The following is a 22,703-nucleotide window of genomic DNA, read 5'->3' on the forward strand; positions in this document are numbered from 1 at the left end:
TTTGGAGTACACCTCTTTCTCATACTTAACTCTTTAACAATGGAAGTAGGGCAAGATGATGAAGAGACTGAGAACTGATGAACCTGACACTCATCCGTGGAGTCACCTAAGACATCATAAATGTTGAGTTAGATTGGATTCCAGAATGGTACTAAATTCACTCTTCCCAAAGCCACCGATTTCATTCCGTTTATGGCTAGCTGTTATAGAGGCTTTCGAAACAATTTGAGGAAATGCTTAAATAATGTATTATTTCTGAATCACTACACCATATAATTAACATCCTGTCTGGTGTTAGTGATTATTTATAGATCATAAAGTATACTGAAGCAGCCAAAGCGATAAATTGCCCAGAAAGAGGCCATTTAATGAGAAAATTTCCTGTGCCCCTCAAGCCCCTCACAAAAACCTGGTCTGCTTTTACTTTTCTTTGCCAAAGGTAAATCGAGGTAAACGCTGGTTTTAAGGAGAAAGCACTCAAGGGAGAAAGTTCTTCTCTTTTTCTAGTGAATTACTACCCCAAGAATGGACCCCTTCAGCAGTCTGGTGAAGCCTATGAATCCCATCTCAGAATGATATTTTTTAAATGCACAAAAAATACATAGGATTATAAAGGAAACCAATTTTGTTGAAATACAGTTATTAAACTTTTTTTTTTAAATCCAAGTTTATGGACTACTATCCCCCAAGCCCTAGGTTAAGAAGCCTGATAGAGTTGTCCATTTACATATTGGCCATAGGCTTCTATAGACCCACAAGTGAAATATGCCTGTGATTTTTGTATTCTTTTTTTTTTTTTTGGCGGGGCAGTGAGAGTTAAGTGACTTCCCCAGGGTCTCACACAGCTAGTAAGTATCAAGTGTCTGAGGCTGGATTTGAACTTGGGTCCTTCTGAATCCAGGGCTGGTGCTTTATCCACTGCCCCACTTATGATTTTTTTTAAAGCCTAGTCAGTGCCCTTTACATTTCATTAGAAACGTCTTGAAATTCCCTCCCTCCTTCCCTTCCCTCCAAATAGCAATGGCACTACCACACTCCACCCCTGTTCCATAAAAGGAAAAATTTCAGCCTGACAATCTATATAATCTGTCTTATTTCTCTGTTGAGAGAAGGGATTGTGATTCATTAATCTGTTCTCAGATTCTCTTATTAGTTTTTAATTTGCTTAAGAATTTGCCTTCCTTCTAGTAATCTTGTGATTGACACCCTTGTAGTAATGGTGTGTAACTTTCTTTAGTTTCTGCTTATTTCATCCTCCATCAGTTCATACCGGTCTTCTCAAGTTCCTCTTCATTCCTCATTCAAAATTTACTTCATAATAGCATCCTGCTTCTTTGTCTACCAGACTTTATTCAGCTTTCCCCTCAATTGATTGTCACCACTCTATTTCCATCCAGTTCTTTGCTACTGTAAAAAGTCATGCATAAGATTTCAATCTGTCCACCAGCCATGCCTGCCATCCCTTTGGCAAAGATCCTGAGATTCTGATGCGGGTCTGAGAATGTTTGGATAACTGACTATTGAGACTCTGAAGTAGGAAGCAGCTCTTGTAATTACTGTGATACCATAGGAGTGACAAGAAAATAAAGGAGCATTTAGAGGTGGTTAGCCGTGACAAGTTTTAGTGCCAGCAGAGACGGTAGGGACAATCTCTTCAAATCTCCCTTCCCCCTTATTTTTATGGATGAGGAAACTGAGGCCTGCTGTTTAGATCCACCAGTACTCTTTCTACTATGTAACACAATCCTGGAGAATGGACTATAAAGTCGGGCCTTTTCTTCCTTTAATAATATTAGTTTATCTCATAGAGCTTTAAGGTTTGCAGAGAGCTTTGCCTGAAAATCTCATTGGATCCTTGTAACAGCTTTGTGAAGTGATGATGAATCTCAGAGCTGAGAGTGATAAATCTATATAGAGTAAATACAAATAAATGTGTAGTTAATGAGGGAGGATATTAGTAGGGGGGGTAGGAAAGGCATTGTGTAGGTCGCTGCTGAGGCTTTTTCTGGAGGGAAGTTAAGGGTTCCATGGGGCAAATATGAAGAAAGGAATACATGCCAAGCTTGGGGGGACAGCCTGTGAAAAAGGCATGGAATTGGAGTTGTGGGTGAGGAATAGAGAAAAGTCTGACCAAATCCTAGGGATTATCTAGTCCAGCCTCTTCGTTTTACAGATAAGAAAGCTGAGGCCCAGAGAAAGTTGGCATTTTATCCCAAAACAAATCGAGTAGTCACTCAATCATCTTGTAGTCATTCAAAGTCTTGGGCTGTCTCTATCTGGGTTGCAAGGGAGTTGTGGGTGGTATTGGTGGTCTGACCTGACTAACCCACCCTGGCTCCTGTCTCTCCCTTCCTGAAGACTTGGAAAAGAAAGTTCTTGACACCAAAATCCTGGACTGTTAGCTCATCATCAGAAATAGATGTTTTCAGCAGAGGGAAATAACATTAAAGATAATGCATTACCTCCACATTGCCTCTGGCTTCTAAAGAATATGGGGTCTCGGGGCAGCTAGGTGGCGCAGTGGATAGAGCACCGGCCCTGGAGTCAGGAGGACCTGAGTTCAAATCCGGCCTCAGACACTTGACACTCACTAGTTGTGTGACCCTGGGTAAGTCACTTAACCCCAATTGCCTCACCAAAAAAAAAAAAAAAAAGAATACTGGGTCTTTTTTTTTTCTTTCAGGGCAATGGGGGTTAAGTGACTTGCCCAGGGTCACACAGCTAGTGCGTGTCAAGTGTCTGAGGTCGGATTTGAATTCAGGTCCTCCTGAATCCAGGGCCAATGCTTTATCCACTGCGCCACCTAGCTGCCCCCAAGAAAGAGGCTATATGTGTAGTTGTGTGCTCAGGATAGTTCTAATGGTAGTGGCTTAAATAAAGGTCTTCCAGATCCTCCAGGGATCAACCAATCTCCCTTCCCCCTTATTTTTACGGATGAGGAAACTGAGGCCTGCCTGTTTAGATCCACCAGTACTCTTTCTACTATGTAACACAATCCTGGAGAATGGACTATAAAGTCAATGTTGATTAGCTCCAACTTAATATTTTTTACATGACTGTCACTTCTAAATGTGTCCCTCCTCTTCTACCTCACCACTCAACTACTATCCAGCCATTCTTTGTAACAAAGAATAAGAAAGACTGAGGAAATGTTGGTTTGGTAAAAAAAAAAAAAAAACAATCAAAATGTCAGCTAGACCCGATGGTGAATATAGTATTTCCACACTCATAGTCTTCCATCTCTGCACAAAAAAGGAAAGAGATGCGTTTTCTCATCTCTTCTCCCACACCAAGCTTGTTTAGTGTAATTACACTGTTGGGTTTTTTTTTTTTGGGGGGGGAGTTGTGTGTGTTTTTCTATTGAATGTTGTAGTCGGTGTGTATATTATATTATTGGTTCTGTTTATAAATCATCAGTTGATAGAAGTCTTCCTATGCTTCTCTGAATTCATCATATTAATTGTTCCTTCTAGCTGAGTGATTTTTGTCATCTCAATCAGTCATCTTTGACAAAAGGTAGCAATGAAATCAGAGACAGAAATAATGACCCCATCTACACCAAAAAAGTCATGACAACCTTTTGTAGTAGGAAAGAATTGGAAACAAAATAGATGCCCTCAAAGTCTCTTTGATTTGTATTTATCTTGTGTTAATAGTGAATTGCAGGTACCTTTCAGCTTTGATAAAAATTTTTTTTTAAGAATTGTTTGTTCATATTCTTTGACCTCTTAGCGATTAGGGCTTGTATCTGATCTTAAATGTTTTCTCTGATGTTAGTTTCTGTGAACATTTATCAGAATCTTCTCTTAGTCAGTAGGCATGTTTGTAGCATCACCTGTATATGGTAAGTGGACAGTTTTCTGTTTTAAGGAAGGATTTATTAACAGAAAGAATATTGAAAACTGCCCGCAAGAGTTGATCAGCTTTGTTGGTGGTGGTAGGGTGACTTAGTCGCCCTCCGGTGCTGAAGAGGGCAATATACCCCGATTTTCCAAAGTGCCATTTTTATCTCTATAGGAAATATATCAATCCACAGGTATTTGTGAAATGCCTCTTTTATGTCAGGAACTGTGCTAGGTGCTGGGAAAGAAACAAAGGCAAAAACTCAAATAGTCTCTGCTTTTTTAGGGAAGCTACTTATGCATCTTGTGCATCTCCAAGTTCTTCTTCTCCTTGTTAGAGTCAAAGTACCTCTGTGATACCCCTGCACATCATAGAATAGCTGGGAAATCCTATCTCAGATTTGTTCTCAGCAGTCTTTCAAGTGATCTTTAAAAAAGAAATGCAGAGGGCAGCTAGGTGGTGCAGTGGATAAAGCACTGGCCCTGGATTCAGGAGGACCTAAGTTCAAATACAGCCTCAGACACTTGATACTTACTAGCTGTGTGACCCTGGGTAAGTCACTTAACCCTCCCTGATCCACCAAAAAGATAAAGAAAAAAAAACATGTAACTTGTGAATAAACTGAAAATAAAATTTATTTAAAAAAAAAGAAATGCATATTTAATGCTTATAGCACATTGAGAGATTTATAGTCTGCAGAGAAACTGAGCTCTTCATTTTTTAAGACTTTATACTTAGCTCATTCTGATTATGTGAGACATTTTCATACAGTAATTTCTACCCAAAACTCAACCCCATCCTACAACACTTGTACATATACTCGAGGGCCACCATTATGGCAGCCTTTCTTTGGGGACTTGAGTGAGTGATTGTTACTCTGGATGAGGCTTAAGATAGAGCAGCCACATACCAAACCACCTACGGGGAATAGTGTTCTCACCAGGTTCCAGTGTGTTAGCACCATGCCCTACTTTCATCCCAATTACATTGTTGGCTGTGATAATTAAATGAAACTTGCCAGATGGATGCATGCATGGGATGCCGCTTTGTCTTCTTGCTCTATTTGTGAAACCTGGCATAGGCTTCCAATACTTGAGTGTGCCTACCTTCTGATTGCTTGAGAATACAAGTGTGTGTGTTTGTATATGTGTGTGTGTGTGTGTGTGTGTGTGTGTGTGTGTGACTTCATGGGCTGCCCACCAGCAGCATCAGGCTTAAAATGATAGGGTGGTATGCTAAGCCATGTGCCAAGACATATTGCCTTGGGGGAGGCGTGTTGCTCGAGTCGTCCTACAAAGAAATTGTCATTTTCTTAGTGTGTCCGCCCTTTCAGGAAATAAACTTCCAAAGATTAAAATCTCAATCTTTTTTCCTCTCATCACACATTTTCTATCAGTTGCTAGCGACATTGTAATATTGCAAATCCAGGATATGCTGTTTGTTTAAATAATATTGCAATGGCCATCTACAATGTGTGGAACTAAAATGACAACGCCTGCCCTCTTTTAAAATAATAGCTTTCAGGTGTTGAAAAATACTATTTCAGGCCCCATAAGAAATGGCCAGCTTAGTAGACATAGGAGTGTTCTGTTGAACAGGGAGCTTCCATTTATCATCATCATTAATGCTAGTGCACATATAAATATTGTTTCAAGCTCTACAAAGTGCTTGTAATAGTCTTGCAAGTTAAATTTTTCTGTTATTGTTGATTTTGTGATTTTTTTTTGCTGGTGGGGAAAACTTACAGACCAACAGCTCATCTAAAACATAATAATTCTAGGGACAGGCAACAAGACAAGAGGATAAAAGAGCAAGCCTTGTATTCAGGAAGACCTAGGTTCAATTTCTGCTTTGACCAAATGCTAGTTGTGTGATGGAGGTCAAGTCACTGACTTATGCCCTCAGGCATTCTGTGAAACAGAATTACAGCTCATCAGAATTTTTTTGAGATCTGGAAGGTACCTAAGGGGTCATCTAGCCTTTGCTTGAAAACCATCATGGAGAGGTAGCCCACCACTTATTAAAAAAGACTATTCCATTCCTGCAGAACTGAATTGTTAGGAGATTGGTTTTGGTTTTGCTTTTTCCCCTGATATTAAACCTAAATGTACGGTTATGTAACCTCTCCTCATTGCTCTAGAATTGCTGTTCAGGGCTAAATAGAACCAAGTCTAATCTATCTTCCACAAGACAACCAAACACAGCTATTGCGCCCTCCTTAAGGAAAATAGCTTTTCTGCAGAGGGGAAAGGACTTTCCATATCACAAGTTCCCTACTCTGATTAAATGACAGGCACAGGCAAAAACCTCATCTCCCCAAACCAATCAACAAACGAAACACAGACCAACAATTACCTAGTTCATTGGATTGTTCTCAGAAAAGATCTATATTTGAATCATTAAAGAAGAATTTTAGAATTTTTCCAGGCTTCATTGTCATTGTTAAAACGTGCCATTTCAAGGTATTCCTTTGGGTAGAACAAATCAGCTTTTTCACTTGAACCATTGACCTACTCATCTCTTGGTTAAGAGTCTGTCTATATTTGGAATAAAGTATGAAGTGGGAAATTCCCCCTCTACCTTACCTTCTTCTCCATTACACTAATTTAAATATTTTTATATTAAAGATAGTAGGCCCTAGGAAAGGGACCTTAGAGACCATCTTATGTTTGTAGAGGAAAATGTCCCAAGGAACAGAAGGCTCTTCTCACCTGTCCCTCTTCTTCAGCCTTTTTAATTCCTGTGAAAATTTAGGAATCCTGCCCTGAAATGTACATCTTTTTTTTATACTAGTATTTTTTAAAATTAATAAAGTATTTTATGTTTTCCCATTACATATAAAGATAGTTCTCAGCTTTTGTTTATACAAGCTTTACAATTTTAGATTTTTCTCCCTCCCCCCTCCCCTAGACAGCAGGTAATCTGATATAGGTTATATATAATATATATATGTATATGTATATATATATATATACATAATAACATTAATCCTATTTCTGCATTAGTCATGTTATAAGATAAAAAAATCAGAGCAATGATGAAAAACCTCAAAATAGAAAAAAACAACAGCACCAAAAACAAAAGAAATAGTATGGTTCATTCAGCATCTATACTCCACAGTTCTTTTTTTTCTTGGATTTGGAGATCCTCTTCTATCATGAGTTCCCTGGAACTCTTCTGTACCATTGCATTGGTGAGAAGAATAAAGTCCATCACAGGAGATCAACACTCAATGTTGATGATACTGTGTACAATGTTCTTCTGGTTCTGCTCATCTCACTCATCATCAGCCCATGTAAGACCCTCCAGGTTTCTCTGAACTCCTCCTGCTCATTGTTTCTTACAGCACAATAGAATTCCATTGTATTCATATACCACAACTTGTCCAGCCATTCCCCAATTGATGGGCACCCCCTCAATTTCTAATTCCTTGCCACCACATAAAGAGCAGCTATAAATATTTTTGAAATGTACATCTTTTTATCCACAAAAAGATTTGGAAGGGAATTAGGCAGGTCCCTTAACTTCCTTGGGTCTTGGTTTGCTCATCTGGAAAATGCAGGGCTCAAGGAGATAGCCTCTGAGAGGTCCCTGCTCATTCTGGATCTGTGATTTGAGGGGTCTTCAGTTTTTTATCTAGTTTGTGAACCAAAGTAGGAATTCTACAGCATTTGCGCCAGATGTCCAGCCAGCCTCTACTTGAACATGTCCAGTAATGTCCTCACTACTTCATTGGGCAGTTTGTTCAGCTGTTGGATAGCTCCAACCTTTTAGAATATCCTACCTTTTATTGAGTTACAATATGCTTACCTGTAAGTTCCACCCATTGGTTCTACTTTTGTACTTTGGAACAATAATGCCTAATAATAACAATCAGAGTTAATGTTTGTTGGCACTGTTTGCTTAGAAGTGTTTTCCTTGCAGTAAATAACTCTGCTTAGTCATGTAATTATTTGCCCCATTTTATCGGTGAAGCAATTTTAGACTCAGAGAGGTGCGTGTAGTGTTTTCCCCACAGTCACATAGCTAGTCTATACCCTAGCTCAGTTCTTCTGACCCTGTTCTATTGTCTACCCGAGTTGCCTCTCTTGCCAAGATCCTTTCTAGCTTTGAGAACCTGTGACAAAGAAGGAAGGAGACCTTGAGCAAGTGAGTATTGGAAGCTGCCTGAATGCTGACTGTTTTTCTTCTCTTGTAGCAAAGCCCGAGATTCTTACATCTGACAGACTCATGAATGGTCTGCTCCAATGTGTGGCAGCAGGGTTTCCTGAACCTACAATAGATTGGTATTTTTGTCCAGGAACTGAGCAGAGGTGAGATGATTTATTTCTGGCACTACTTTAAATTCAAGAGGAATTGCTTCTGTTCAGTTGAATTCTGAGTCCATTTACACACATGCACACACAAAATCTTTGATTTTTCTTTTTATTGGCAGAGCTTTTTGATTGGAGTGGAAGGGGTGGATAATTGCTGTGTTTTCCTTGGTAGATACTAATTTTGCAATTTTGTTTCCAGAAAAATGATTACTGAATGACTTCTCTATTTTGGTGGTTATCTTTTTGGATTTATCATGCAATTTCTAGCCTGCAGGTAGATAAAGCAATTTTTCCAGGACACAGTAATTAGATTTCCATTTTATACACAGGGGGTAATGTGTGTGGGAAATGTGGCTGGAGTGATCATGAAAAAATTACCTCAGAAGTTAATTACCAAGTTGCCAAAAAGTAATGATCATGCAATTACAAGCATACATACAGTATTTTTAAGCTGGGTATGAAAAAGGCTCTCCTCTCCTTGATTGGCTGCATAGAGAGAGCATTAACAAAGCACGTATAGTAATTTTATTGTTTTTATTATTTGGGGGGATTCCTATTTGCCTCATTCCACACTTACCCCATAGGTGGTATAGTGGATAGGACACTGGGCTGGAAAACAGGAATACCCATCTTCTGAGTTCAAATCCTTCCTTGGATACTTACTAGCTGTGTGACCCTGGGCAAGTCACTTCACCCTGTTTGCTTTAGTTCCTCATCAGTAAAATGTGCTGGAGAAGGAAATGGCAAACTATTCCAGTATCTTTGCCAAGAAAACCCTAAATGGGGTCATGGAGAGTCAGACTTGAGTAAAAATGACCAAACAACAATAAAAATACTTGTACCTTAAATTGACTTTTCATTTTATCTGAAGGATAATAAATGAATTGGTGCTGCCTCATCCAACAAATACTCTTTTACAGTTAGGTTCAAAGCACAGTTGGACAGGATTAGAATTGTGATTTTGTGATTCAAGAATCAAAATGTCCAAGTTAGAAGTGGGTGGGGGAGGGGGAGCATCATATTTGCGAGTCTTATTGTCATATTTACTCAGAAAGGTAAAGTTCTGGAGATTTAGTGTAGCAGATATGAGACTTTTTTTTTTTTGGTGAGGCAATTGGGGTTAAGTGACTTGCCCAGGGTCACACAGCCAGTGTCAAATGTCTGGGGTTGGATTTGAACTCAGGTCCTTCTGAATCCAGGGCCGGTGCTCTATCCACTGCGCCACCTAGCTGCCTCTGAGATATCTTTTAATCTAGTTACTGAAAGAGCTTTTATGGTTCCAGACTACATTTGGTAAACTGGCTCTTCTTCCTCTCTCCTTCACTCACCTTGGGCACTAGTGGATGGTTTGGCAGTTTTACGACCCTCAGAGTGTACCTTGCTCGAGTAACTACTGGTTATCTATCCCAGCATTGTTGTACTAAGGAAACCCTATGATGACCCTTAATTGGTCATCATTACGAAGGGAGGGAGGTGTTCTCTTCCGTGATTCCCTTCTGAGGCATTGTTGGACTGTAAACCAGACCACAAAATGGCTAAGCACTGGAAAGGGAGGCATCCTCCAGCCTTGAGTATTAAATACTTAATTAAGAGTACTCCTAGTAGATGCCCTGTTAACAGATATTCATAATTATGTAATATCCTTTGTGGAACAAATGCTCATTTCAGAATTAGTTGCTTTTGGGGGAGGAGTAGGGAAGAAAGCTTGTGTTAAAATATTAAATCTTCTAATGTAGATTAGAAACATTCTTTAAGGAGGGATGTATGCCAGATTTGTGTGTGTGTGTGTGTGTGTGTGTGTGCAGTAAGAATCATTGTTAATTGCTTCTAGGTGTTCAACATCTGTTCTGCCAATGGATGTGAAGATAAATTCATCCATGCTGCCACCCTTTGGAAAAATAGTGGTTGAAAGCACCATTGATTCCAGTGCATTTAAAAACAATGGCACTGTTGAGTGTAAGGCTTCCAATGATGTTGGCAAGAGTTCAGCCTTTTTTAACTTTGCTATTAAAGGTAACATTAAAGGTATATTTCTTTTTAATGCAATTTAAGGGGATATTTGGTCTCTTCCACCATGTCCATCATGATTTAAGCACATTCCATCATTTGTTATTTTTGACCACATCACCATACTGTATGATATGAACAATATTCGAACTCATTTGATAATAGTTTGGTTCATTTTCTGTTATTTCATGAAATGTTATATCATACCATTGGGAATTTGAAAATTAGTGTTGACTTTGTCCATTTTCACTCCTGCACATTGAGCAAAATTGTATTTTGTTCTCTTGCCTAGCCAGAGTTGTGGGGGGTTTTTTTTTGTTTGTTTTTTCTTTTTTTTTTTTAGTGGAGGGAGGAAAGTATAGAGAAACATAAGTGGGCACCAAATCATTGGATATCCCATATAAGAATGGTTACGAAAACACAAATTGTTCCTTATTACTGGTCTGTTGTTTTTCAATTACAACAAACATTTATTGAGCACCTACTGTGTGCAAAGCTTCCCAGGTGCTGGGAGAGATACAAAGATTAAAAAAGACAAGGCCCTTGCCTTCACGAGACTCACAGTTTAGTAGGAACATATATGATGTAACAAATATGTGTAATAAAATCATACATGATGAGTAGCATGTCAGAAGTGCAAATCAAGTGCCATGTTATGCACCAAGAGAAAGGTAGGAGAAAGGATCATTCCTGACCTGGGCCGGGAGGTGATTGTGAAGGATTATAGGGGCAGGTGGTATTTTAGCACAAGACCTTGAAGGAGGAGCAAACTTTCAACAAAATTGAGTTAGTTGAAGGATGGGTAATGCTCCAAGCACAGGAGAATGAGACTAGGTAATAGTTCTGTTCATTTTAAGCATTAGATTGTGTCAAAACTTCCAGTTTTGAAGATATTGTCATGTTAACCACTTTTTAAAAATATAAAATGTGGTTCATGCAGTGTCTCTTTCTGTATCTGAAATGGGAAAGCATCTCGGGAATTACTTAGAAAAATTTATTACTTAGAAAGGAGACCTGAAAATATTTTCCATCCCAGTTCCTTGTTTCCTAAGTTGGTAAAGACTAGTGTGCAATTGCCTCCCTCCCCCCCTCCCCGAAAAATGTTCTCAGCCTTTGAGTAATGAGGGGAAAGATTCTTACATTGTTTTGCATCGCTGATTCTTGACCAAGACCTTGAAAAACTGGAAAAGGATTTAAGAAAGGAAACTCTGAAATATGAATTTCTCGATGAAATCTTAGCACCCAAACTTCATGCAAGTGGAAAGAACTCTTAAAGAAATAACAGAAAAAGTAAATCCTCCTCATGCAGAGTATTAGAACTCAACAACACAGCGGTCTTGTTTAAGGGACTTTTTGAAGTCTAGAAAGGGAACTTTGAGTAAACACCAACAATAATAAGATGATTGGCACACTGTTGCTGGAGGAGCTCATGAAACCATATTGAGTTGATCCACCACAAATGTATGCTAATTTAATGGCCCCTCCCCATTGCCTTGATGTCTTTTTATTCATCTCTTATGGACCATTCCATTTCCAGCACTGTCTGCTCTGAAGCTTTTCTTTCTCTGCAAGTCTCTAAATCTCCAGTCTTTGCCTCACACTTACCTCCTGTATGACTTTGTCTCCTGGGATATGTGGTGTTTTGTAACACACTTTCTTCTTGAACGGGGACTGGATGGAGGCAAGCCCCTCGGTGCCATGATTTAGATAATTTCTGCTAGACAGACTCTGAGTTCAGGGTTTGGTTCTCTTCATTGCTTCCCCTGCACCTGTGTATGCTTTGTGAAGGGCATTAGCAGTCAAATTAATCAACTGAGAAAGATGTTCATTAACTGGGATGATTCTCTGGGGCAGAGATTCTTAACCTGGGGTCCATGAATGAAAAATGTTTTTTGAGAGCCATATTTTAACATAATAGATTTCCTTTGTAATCCTATGCATTTCGTTTTCTGCATTTAAAACTATTATTCTTAGGGACCCCCAAAAGGTTAAGAACCCCTACCCTATACCTCCTAGCCTTTGCATTTCCTCTCTGTTCTCATGCTGAAATGCATAGTTTAACCCCAACCATTCCCCTATCCTGTTCTAGTTCATTATCCCAAGTCCTTTTGGTCCCATGCCCATCCTTGGCTCCTCCCCCTCCCCAACCTTGTCCCCCACTCTGGATTGCCATCAATTGTTCATTTCCACCAGGGCCTTCACATTGGGAAGAATTATTTGTGCAGGGAAACCTTGCCTTGGTCTGCCTCTGTCACAGTCTCCTGATGGCTTCTTGTTTGGGAGGATTGGAGGTCATCTGTCATGAATCTCCCTCAACTCATCTCACCAACTCTCCATACTTTTGCCCATCTAATGCTTTCTTCTAGTCCAACAGCCAAGGCTGACTCCTCTACCCATCCTCCTTGATTTTATTCACTTCTATGCCCACTTCTAGTCTTTACCTCTTACACTACCTTCTATTACCACTGCAGACACATCTCTTTCTCTGTCTCTCTGTCTGTCTTTCTCTGTGTGTGTGTGTGTATGTATATAAAATGTACCATATATATCTTGTACCTTTTTTATATGTTGCCTCTCTCAACTTGAGGGAAGAGATCATGTTTTTGGCTTTGAATAGTGCTGGTATCTAGTAAGTGCTTGTTGACTGACCTTGTTCAATCAGTTATCCCTTTTTCCTGTGCTGTGTCTTTACTAGCTCAGTCTTAGCAATAATGCTGGGGGAAAAATTAAAAACTCACCAAAAAAAAACCAACCAAAGTTTTCCCCTTAGCCCCCCTATCCTTGCCTTCTGTATCTCTTTACTGCCAACATAGAGGGGAGTAGACAACATTTTTTACCTCCCTGTCACCATTCACAGCTCAGCTCCCACCCCACCTGACAAGTTTCCCCAAAGGCCATTCATATCTTCTTTAGTATGAAAGCCAATGACCTTTTTTCTGTCCAGATCCATCCTGTCCTTTCTGTAGCATTTGCTTCACCTGCTGTCTTTTGATACAGCGTCATTTCCCTTGACTTCTGTATCTATAATACTGCATTCATGGTTTCCCTCCTTCTCCAGCTGTTCTTTCTCCCTACTGGTTGCTCATTGTCTTTTCAGTCCTTAAACATGGTCATTGAGGAATCATCTTCTCTACTTCATGTACATTCTGGGGAGCTCATCTCCATATCTCTAGCTCCATCCCCAACCTTAGCCCTGAACTTGAGTTCTTTATCTCCAGCGGCTTCTTCTTCCTCTCTACCTGGATGCCATGCCAGCGAGGGGCCCACATATCCAACAACAAACTCATCTTCCCTCCAGAACCTGCCCTTCCTCTTCCCTTCTCTCTCTAGACTCCTATTCCTTCCAGTTACCCAAGTCTCTTACCTCCTATGTTGTCTTCTCCCTTTCTTATGCAAGTGAGTTACCAAGTTGTTTCATTTTGCCTTTGAAATGACATTGATTACTTATTCATTACATTGAACTCTTCTGGTCTATACTTAAAGCTATCCTAGGTGTCACAAGCTTTGCTTTTCTTGCCTAAACTCTTGTAGTAGCCTCCTAACTGGTCTTCCTGCTTCTAATCTATTCATATTCCAATATGTCTTTTATAAGATTGTGTTCCTAATTTTGAGCTCTGATTGCTCCTCTCTCTACTTAGAAAGTTTTAGTGGCTCCCCACTGTTTATTGGATAAAGCATTCCCCCCCACACCAAACTGTGGCACCGAAGACCCTTGATGTCTGACTCCAATATACTTTTCCAAGCTTACCTCATATTACCCCCTCCATATATTCTAGGTTGTTTCCATATTGGAATACTCTCTGACTGCCATCCTTGTCCTGCCCTTTGTCTTCTCAACCTTTACTTGAGCTGTCTCTCATACCTGGAGTTGATGGATTCATCTCCTCTCCTCTGTCTCCTATCTTGTTAAAAGGCCTAACTCCAATGCCATTCCCTTCTCCCTGATACCTCCTCTGCAACCAACATGCCCCATCTGAAAGAGCTGTGTTTCTGATAACACTTTGGTTATACCTTCCCTCTGCAGTCAGCCGTCATCCCTGATGAGCTGCCATGTTTTTTAGCTCCTAGTGATTGCCTTCTCTGGTCAGATAGCGAGCTCCTCGAGAGGAGATTCTGTGTTCCGTCTGTCTTTGTCTCCCCACACCTAGCTAAGTGCCTTGCTCACAGTAATAAATGTTTGTTGAATTGATTGAAGCAGGGCCTGCCAGACTGAGCTTTAGACCCTCTTGTCACTTGCAGTAATCCATGGGGGAAGAAGAGATTTGATTATTGTTTCTGGGCTACAATTCCACTGTGCTCTTTCTCCCTTTTAGAACAAATCACCTCGCACACACTGTTCACACCTTTACTGATTGGCTTTGTGGTAGCAGCGATACTGATGTGCTTCATCGTAGTATTTCTAGCCTACAAGTATTTCCAGGTAACCTTCAGCTCTTTCTCATTTAGAGGATAATGCCTGAAATCATATCATCATAGGGTGATGTTTCGCTCTTTGGGTAATGCTTTCCTCCTCTTTCTTCCCCAACAGAAACCCATGTACGAAGTTCAGTGGAAAGTCGTGGAAGAGATAAATGGAAACAACTATGTTTACATAGACCCAACACAACTTCCTTATGATCATAAATGGGAGTTTCCCAGAAACAGGCTGAGTTTTGGTCAGTGAGAAATGGGGGCTTTCCATGTAACCTTTCTATGGACTCTTAAAAGTGAATTTGGGGAAATCAGTCTAACAACTTCCTTTGTTTTATTCTACCTGAAATCATGACTCTGTTTTCTCAATTAGAATTTTAAGACCATGAGAGGAGTCTGATTTGAGATGGATGTTCAAGAGGGTGGGATTGTAATCAAAGTTTTCTCTTCTCTTCTCTTCTCTTCTCTTCTCTTCTCTTCTCTTCTCTTCTCTTCTCTTCTCTTCTCTTCTCTTCTCTTCTCTTCTCTTCTCTCCTCTCTGCCTTCCTTCCTTCCTTTCTTCTTTCCTTCCTTCCTTCCTTCCTTCCTTCCTTCCTTCCTTCCTTCCTTCCTTCCTTCCTTCCTTCCTTCCTTCCTTTCTTTCATCTCTTTCTCTTTCTTTCTTTCTTTCTTTCTTTCTTTCTTTCTTTCTTTCTTTCTTTCTTTCTTTCTTTCTTTCTTTCTTTCTTTCTTTCTTTCTTTCTTCCTTCCTTCCTTCCTTCCTTCCTTCCTTCCTTCCTTCCTTCCTTCCTTCCTTCCTTCCTTCCTTCGCCTTAATCATTTTAAAGACACACATATCATGCATCTTAGAGTAAGAGCACCTCTGTTGGGTTTGTTACAGGGAAAACACTTGGTGCAGGAGCTTTTGGGAAAGTGGTTGAGGCTACTGCCTATGGCTTGTTTAAATCGGACGCTGCAATGACTGTTGCTGTGAAGATGCTGAAACGTAAGTGTCCTGGGGACTGGATGAATCGGAGCATCATCCCACTATACACATAACTTGCTAAATGAGATGTTTCTAATTCCAGCAAGTGCCCATTTAACTGAACGGGAAGCTCTAATGTCTGAACTGAAGGTCCTGAGTTACCTCGGTAACCACATGAATATAGTGAATCTTCTTGGAGCATGCACTATTGGAGGTAACCGTTAGAAACCCTTTACTCGATGCCTAATTAGCAAAGGGAGGGGAACTTTGTGACCAGAGCATTTGATGAAAGTTCCTTGTGAGACATTAAACTATTCTTTTTATGTTGTTAGAGTTTTACTACAAAAATAATCAATTTTTTAAAATGAATCTTAGCCTGATGGGTTCGGAGGTAGCTTTGGTATGGTCTACTTATTCTGACAGACCCACTGAGTTCCAGAGTTGGAAAAGGCTTAGGCACCAACAGTTCAGCCACGTGTTTTAGAAAATATATGCCTAGATGGTAAGAAAAAAAGCATGTTTAAGGTGAATGAAGTCTGGACAAGATTCATAGAGAAGTGATTTTTTTAACAGTTGTGAATTGGTGATAAGTAGTTACTGAGTAAATTTTAATTGTTGCTTGTTGATTTAGAGCTGAAGCAACACATTCACACAATTGAATTATCTTTATTAGCTAGGAATACTCATTGCCCAGGTAACAATGGTTCATCCCCACTCCCCCATTTTCAGATTTCCATTCAGTTTCCTAAAATTCCATCATAGCAGGCTGATCCACGTGAGTGGCTTTTGTTATTACACCACAGAGGATGTGCCCTTCATCTTTTCCATCACATTACAGAGAGAGTGTCACACTGTGGTAAACAGAAGTGAATCAAAGGGATTAATGTTGGAATCTTGATAATACTATAACATTTGAAAGAAATAACTTCCGTCAGGATGTGAGCAAAACCAGCCAGATGCGTTGGGCCCCAGACACGAACTTAGTCATTAAAAAAGATGAGGAAAAAAAAAAGACCCACTTGTTTCATTCTTTACCTTGTGTAATGATGCTGTTCATTATGAACTGCTAATGGATGTTATCTTGTTTGGATGACAGGCAGTGAAAATCAGATTTTTTGGTATCAGAAGGCTTGAGCCCTCTGCAGCCATATCTGACTTAGTTGGGTATTTGACCTTAAGGATACTTACTCTACAAACTTAGCCTTTGGCTTCTAACTCTTTCTCTCTGCCTATAGGACCCACATTGGTCATTACAGAATATTGTTGCTATGGCGATCTTTTGAATTTTTTGAGAAGAAAACGTGATTCCTTTATTTGCTCAAAGCATGAAGATCATGCAGAAACAGCGCTTTATAAGAACCTTCTTCAGTCAAAGGAGCCTTCGTGGTAAGGCTGATTTACATAAATGGTACATAGGAGACATATGGGATTATGGGGTTTGGCAATCAAAGCTGTTTTTTTTTTAATGAGCTGAAGTAGACTTACAGTGCAGAACTCAAACTAATAAATCATTTAAATGATTCAGAATCATAATCCAAAGCACTTGATGCCTAGATAAAATATATATATATATATATATATATATATATATATATACGTATACCTATTTAAGATTAGCGTTTTCTTCCCCTGCATTCTCAGTTTTCCTAAGCTTTAGACTGTTTGAATGAATTTTATATCTCTTTCTTCTTCTACTAGTCCCTTTCCATAATTTTGTCTCTGCTACCATGAGTTTCTTTCTCACTAATTTGGTACAGGCAAAGGCTTACTGCCATCCTGAGACTTGTCACTTGTTAGAATAAATTCCTTAAGATCTTATGTCAGAAAAGCAAAAAGCTTTGGTTTCAGTCCTGAAAGACCCTCTGTTTGACTTTTTTCCCCCTACAAGCCTGAAATTGGATTTTTTTCTGTATTTTGCCTTTCTTAGATACCATATGAACACACCTGTTTTTCTTCCATACCCAGCCTACCTTGAGAATTACTATCCTACTTCCATGATACCTAGACCATTAAATGAGACAGCCTTAAAGTCCTATGAATGTCAGTATTATCATTAATGCCATGTAGTACCAAGTAATTTTTGTCCTATTGATTCCGTCATACATTTATAGTATTTATAGCTTCCATTCCTCCTGACCAAAGTCCATGTGCCCTTACTGCCCTAATCAACTTCCTTCTTGCCATGCTGTATCTTTTTTTCTCTTCATGATTACCACTTAGCACACACATGAAGCTTTCCCTGACTTCATCAGCCTGGTTTCAGTCATTCCAGTAATTCTAGTTGTAAATCAGTAGGAGTTCTAATTTGTGTCATCTCTCATAGTGTGCATGACATATTTGGGCATATGTTCCATGAAGAAAGCCCATCCTTTTAATTCTTATGTAACTTCTTCATCTAGTTCATCTAGTTCAGTCCAACAAGCATTTACCGCAACTACTATTTTCCAGGTACTCTGTTGGGTTCTGGTGATAAAGACACAGAAATGAAAAAGTTCCTGCCCCCTAATGCACTTACATTTGCTGGTACTCACATGCCTAAAGTATCCACCCTTGGTGTGTTGCTACTGAATCGGGCAGACAGTGAACACTCTTTTACACTGTCTATTGACATTTTATTTGGTTTTAAGGCTTTTAAGAAATATAAACCCCCGTGAAACTGCCTCCTACTAAAGTTTTTGACATCCAGTATTTCATTCCAAGTGAAATCTTTAACAAAATACAAAAAGGCAACCTCGAGATGCAATAAAGGTAGAGTATAAATACCCTCTGACCCTGTTTCCAGAGTATATGTTATTTGTGTGAAAGGGTGAACATTTGCTAATTTCTGAAACACTGGCATTTATTTTTTCATTGGGGGACAAGGAGAGGAAATCTAATATGTTAGACTAAATTCTTTTGCTCCTTTCTAATGTACTTTGTGCTTTGGGATCCCATATGGGACTAGAAGTGCCAGAATACCGTCCAGAAGACTGTTGTCATGGTGTTTCCATGCAAATCAGAAGCAGGAAGTACTAGAAATCTTGAAGAGTCTCCAGCCAAATGTTGCAGATTCAAGAGGTCCAGATGGTTCAGAAAATCATCCAAATTATTGGTGTTTATCTAAACCAAACTCAATTTTTAGGCTCTTCCATCAATATCTGTATGTTAACAATCTCTATATTTCCTTATGTCACAGTTCATAAGTTTATTTCTTTTTTTCTTCCTTGGTAGTAGTTTTATGTAGAGTTTATCGTTTTTCTAATTAGTTCTTTTCAATACATACAGTCTAGAAAAGAAATGCTTCTAAGTTTAGCTCTGTATTGTTGAACACAAACACTGAAACCACCTTCTAACTGGAAAGGGAACCTGTCACGTACTCTGAACCACATGTCTGTTGAAAGGTGTTCACTCAAGAGATGTTAACTCCTGCTTTTCTGCACACAGTGATGGTGCTAATGAATACATGGACATGAAACCAGGCGTTTCTTACGTCGTCCCAACGAAAGCTGACAAAAGGAGATCCGCAAGAATAGGTGAGTAAATAGCCAGTGGCAGCAATTTCTTAGTAATGAGAGCAGGAAAGAGTCTTTGGAGAGAATCTATCCTCAATACCCTCATTTTATAGGTGAGGAAGCTTGAGGTTTAAATAGGCTAAGTCCCCGGCCCAAGGCAGAACAGGCCCTCTGACCGCAATTCAGAACCTTCTCTACCCCGACATGCCATGTCTTTGATTGGTGAATCAAAGCAAGTTGTTGGCAAGGAAGATTTTAATATCATTTGGTTGGTGAACTTTCTCGCTGGCAGTGGGAATGGGCTAGAGGGGAGGTCACAGTTAGATTAAAGCATCCATGCCTGTCTCTATGAATGATTATATTTCCATGGATTTGGGGGTTATGCAATCTGTGTTCCCCTTTGCTAGCCCAGGATATTGAAAGTGAACTCGCTTCCTCCTTAGAGATTATAGACAAGGCACTGGATTTTTCTGTCATTAAAATGATTTTCCTTGCTTAAAAATAATATTTAAAAGTGTATTTCGGGGCAGTTAGGTGGCGCCCTGGATTCAGGAGTACCTGAGTTCAAATCCGGCCTCAGACACTTGACACTTACTAGCTGTGTGACCCTGGGCAAGTCACTTAACCCCCATTGCCTGCAAAAAAAAAAAGTGTATTTCATTGGATCTTCCCACCCATTCTCCCTCACTCTTGTTGGGCCCTTAGCCCCTAGGCAACTACTGACTTTTTTGACCCTTAGTTTTGTCTCCTCTTCCTTCTAGCATTCAACATTTCAGTATTGAGATCTTAGGAAGACTGAATAAATCACAAGGTCTCATTCAAAGACACATGAAGAGGCCAAAAGGTCCCCCTTTGCTGTCCTTATCTTGAGTTTCAGCTATTTAACTTTTTGAGGTGATCTTGAAAATTCTCCCACTTCTAATTGAATAGGTTCATACATAGAGAGAGATGTGACAACCGCCATCATGGAAGATGATGAACTGGCTTTGGACATTGAAGATCTATTGAGCTTTTCTTACCAGGTTGCAAAGGGCATGAGTTTCCTAGCTTCTAAGAACGTAAGTAGAAGTCAGCTTCAGAAAAGTTGAAATCTTTTTTGCTACAGATTTCTTTATGCACCCTTTTGAGAGTGTGGTCAAGCCTGTGACCCTTTCTCAAAATAGTGCTTTTAAATGCATAAAATAAAATACATAGGTTTGCAAAAGACACCAATTATACTGAAATACTGTTATCAAAAAAAATTTTTTTAAAGGTCATGGGCCCCAGGTTAAGAAGCCCTGATCTTGAGTTACAATGTAGTGGGAGTGTCCCTTTGAAAGGGTAGGAACCAAGAGCAGTCAAGAATTTGTTGTATTGTCATGTCTTAGCTGCTCTCTTTTTGTAATTGCCTTTTCTGGTTTATACAGCCCTGTCCAGGTTACTTTTCCATGAGTCTTCACAGGAGATGAACTGCTTAAATTTCTCCCTTAGTTTTTAGAATAGAGAATCTCTTCATGAAAGACATTAAAATATTATTTGTCAAGGTACAAGGCTTGGGCTGAACCTCTTCGCCCACACTGCATGAAAGTCACCCTAGATTACATGTATTGCTGAGGAGGGGTGATGTTTCCTAAGTTTAATTTCCAATGTCTGGTGAAAGTGAAGCCAAATAAAAAATTTAAGTCAAAAGAGCCTAAGAAGTTCCACCCATTTTACAGATGAAGAAACTGCGGCCCAGAGAGATGAACTAACTTTCTCGAAGTCACACAGACAATAAGTAGCAAAGGCAGACTTTAAACTTATTCTAAATCAGACATCTTTTCCCCCCTGTACCATGCTGTTTCTGGAGGGTGAGTGTAGTGCTGGGATATGGGCCACTGTGTGGCCACTCATACACTAATAGGAATTTTAAGTGGGCTGGAGACTTCTTGGTGATTGGCATTTTTAGAGGTTTGCCTAGTCATGTCTTGAACTTGAAGGAGGCTTTTTCCTCAATTCCTCATGGGATTGAATTTTCACATGTGTCCATTGAATTGTTGAGCTTGTCAAAACCAGGTACCTGCCCTGAATTGGTATGCCGGACTGATATTATCTGGAGATGGCAAAGTTACTTTGGAGGTCTAATGGTTAATGGGAAGGTTTAGCATTGAAAGTGTCTATAAGTCCATGTCTCTTGGACACCTAATTCACATTTCATTGTGAAAACAGTGATGTCTAACATATTTTAAGATTGCACTAATTTATAGTTGAGTATGTTTGAAAATTCTGTCCTGAATTGTCATCTGTGACATCTGCAAACAATAGGCTAAAATGAAGACTTAGGGTAGCTCAAAGAAAGGAACATCTTTCTTAGAGCCTCAGATTCATCAGGTTTTTAAAAAATAACATCACTGGCTAAGCTCTTCCTTTAGGAATTTGTAACAAGCATTTGAGGAGCTATATACACAATTAATTTTCAGATTTGATTTTTATTAAACTTTTGAAAAAGTAATTGGCATCATATCCTTTTTCTTTGATAGGATTGAATGAGAGAAGTCCTGGGGAAAAAATAGGCGTTTATTTTGAGAAAAAAATGATTTCTAGTAATTAGGGAACTTAATGCAATGTGAATATCACATCACTTAAGGCATTATTTTCAGTGCAATGGAAGAAAAATATTAATGCTTGACTTTTGTGTGATAGAGCTCTTTCAGGATATGAACAGAAAAAAACCTCTTATGTGTTTTGTTATTAAAGATACAGGAACTAAAGTTATTTTTTTTCTCTCTTCCTCTCTTGACCTAATAGTGTATTCATCGAGATTTGGCAGCCAGAAACATTTTACTTACCCATGGTCGAATAACAAAAATCTGTGATTTTGGCCTGGCCAGAGACATCAAGAATGATTCTAATTATGTGGTCAAAGGAAATGTAAGTGTATGACCTCTCTCTGAGAGCCAATTGAAAAACTTAAGATTCTCAGGTAGAAATGAAAAGTTTGGGGGGTGGGGGTGGGATGAATCCATCTGTGGTCTGTCATGCTGTTTAGTAGTCAAAATAAGTATGTCCTAAACGGAGCATACATGGTGTGGTGAGCATTACTACGACTAACATTCCGATTATAGAATTCCTCATGCTAATTGTGTAATTATGGGGCTCATGAAGAAAACAGAAATAGGCTTAATTTTCATTGTAGACTGAGAATAGCAAAGAATTTGATTTTGCCAGAGTGTAACAAATGTAGACCTGAAGGTCACAGTGGGAGAGATATTTTTTTCTCTGAGTTGAAAATGCTCATTATGTGAAAGATAATCCCCAAATCTAGAAGATGATAAATCCAGGATTTTCGAGCTCCCATTTTAATCAATAAAGAAATGGTGATTAGTGTTGATCATTTGTAGGTAACCTTTTTCAAAGTACTTTCAAACCCCTGAGGTTCAGATGAGGTGAGGGACTTCCCCAGGATTATTCTGTCAGTTGAAGCACCTGGTACTCCTTGATGACCAATGTAAATCAGTTTCTCTGCACCCTTCAAGAACTGAATTCCTCCTCCATGCTGGCCTACGTTGAGGTGTGGAGGTGACCCTTCGTCCTTAGTTGGAGTTTCCTAGGAGAGGCAGTAGACTTCAGTTCCATCAGCTTCATCTGTCCTTTCCCAGCCGTGTCACCTTGTGGTCTAAGGCATTTGTCAGAGGACTCTGTTAGCACCTTCCC

At 39.4% G+C, this 22,703-nt stretch overlaps 1 protein-coding gene across 2 annotated transcripts in view; it reads left to right on the top strand.

Moving 5' to 3' along the window:
- KIT (KIT proto-oncogene, receptor tyrosine kinase) overlaps nt 1-22,703 on the top strand; it is a 97,538-nt gene that overhangs the window by 66,320 nt on the left and 8,515 nt on the right. Inside the window, exons 8-17 of one of the 2 annotated variants that reach the window (XM_043972751.1) lie at nt 8,042-8,156; nt 9,991-10,184; nt 14,480-14,586; nt 14,695-14,821; nt 15,457-15,561; nt 15,644-15,754; nt 16,776-16,926; nt 18,964-19,052; nt 19,962-20,089; nt 21,798-21,920. In XM_043972751.1, the coding sequence (XP_043828686.1) occupies nt 8,042-8,156; nt 9,991-10,184; nt 14,480-14,586; nt 14,695-14,821; nt 15,457-15,561; nt 15,644-15,754; nt 16,776-16,926; nt 18,964-19,052; nt 19,962-20,089; nt 21,798-21,920 (1,250 nt within the window). The remainder of the gene's footprint in view (nt 1-8,041; nt 8,157-9,990; nt 10,185-14,479; nt 14,587-14,694; nt 14,822-15,456; nt 15,562-15,643; nt 15,755-16,775; nt 16,927-18,963; nt 19,053-19,961; nt 20,090-21,797; nt 21,921-22,703) is intronic. The other variant, XM_043972752.1, reaches the window with a different exon arrangement.

Source organism: Dromiciops gliroides, chromosome 6 (assembly GCF_019393635.1).
Source record: "Dromiciops gliroides isolate mDroGli1 chromosome 6, mDroGli1.pri, whole genome shotgun sequence".
Lineage (NCBI taxonomy): Eukaryota > Metazoa > Chordata > Mammalia > Microbiotheria > Microbiotheriidae > Dromiciops > Dromiciops gliroides.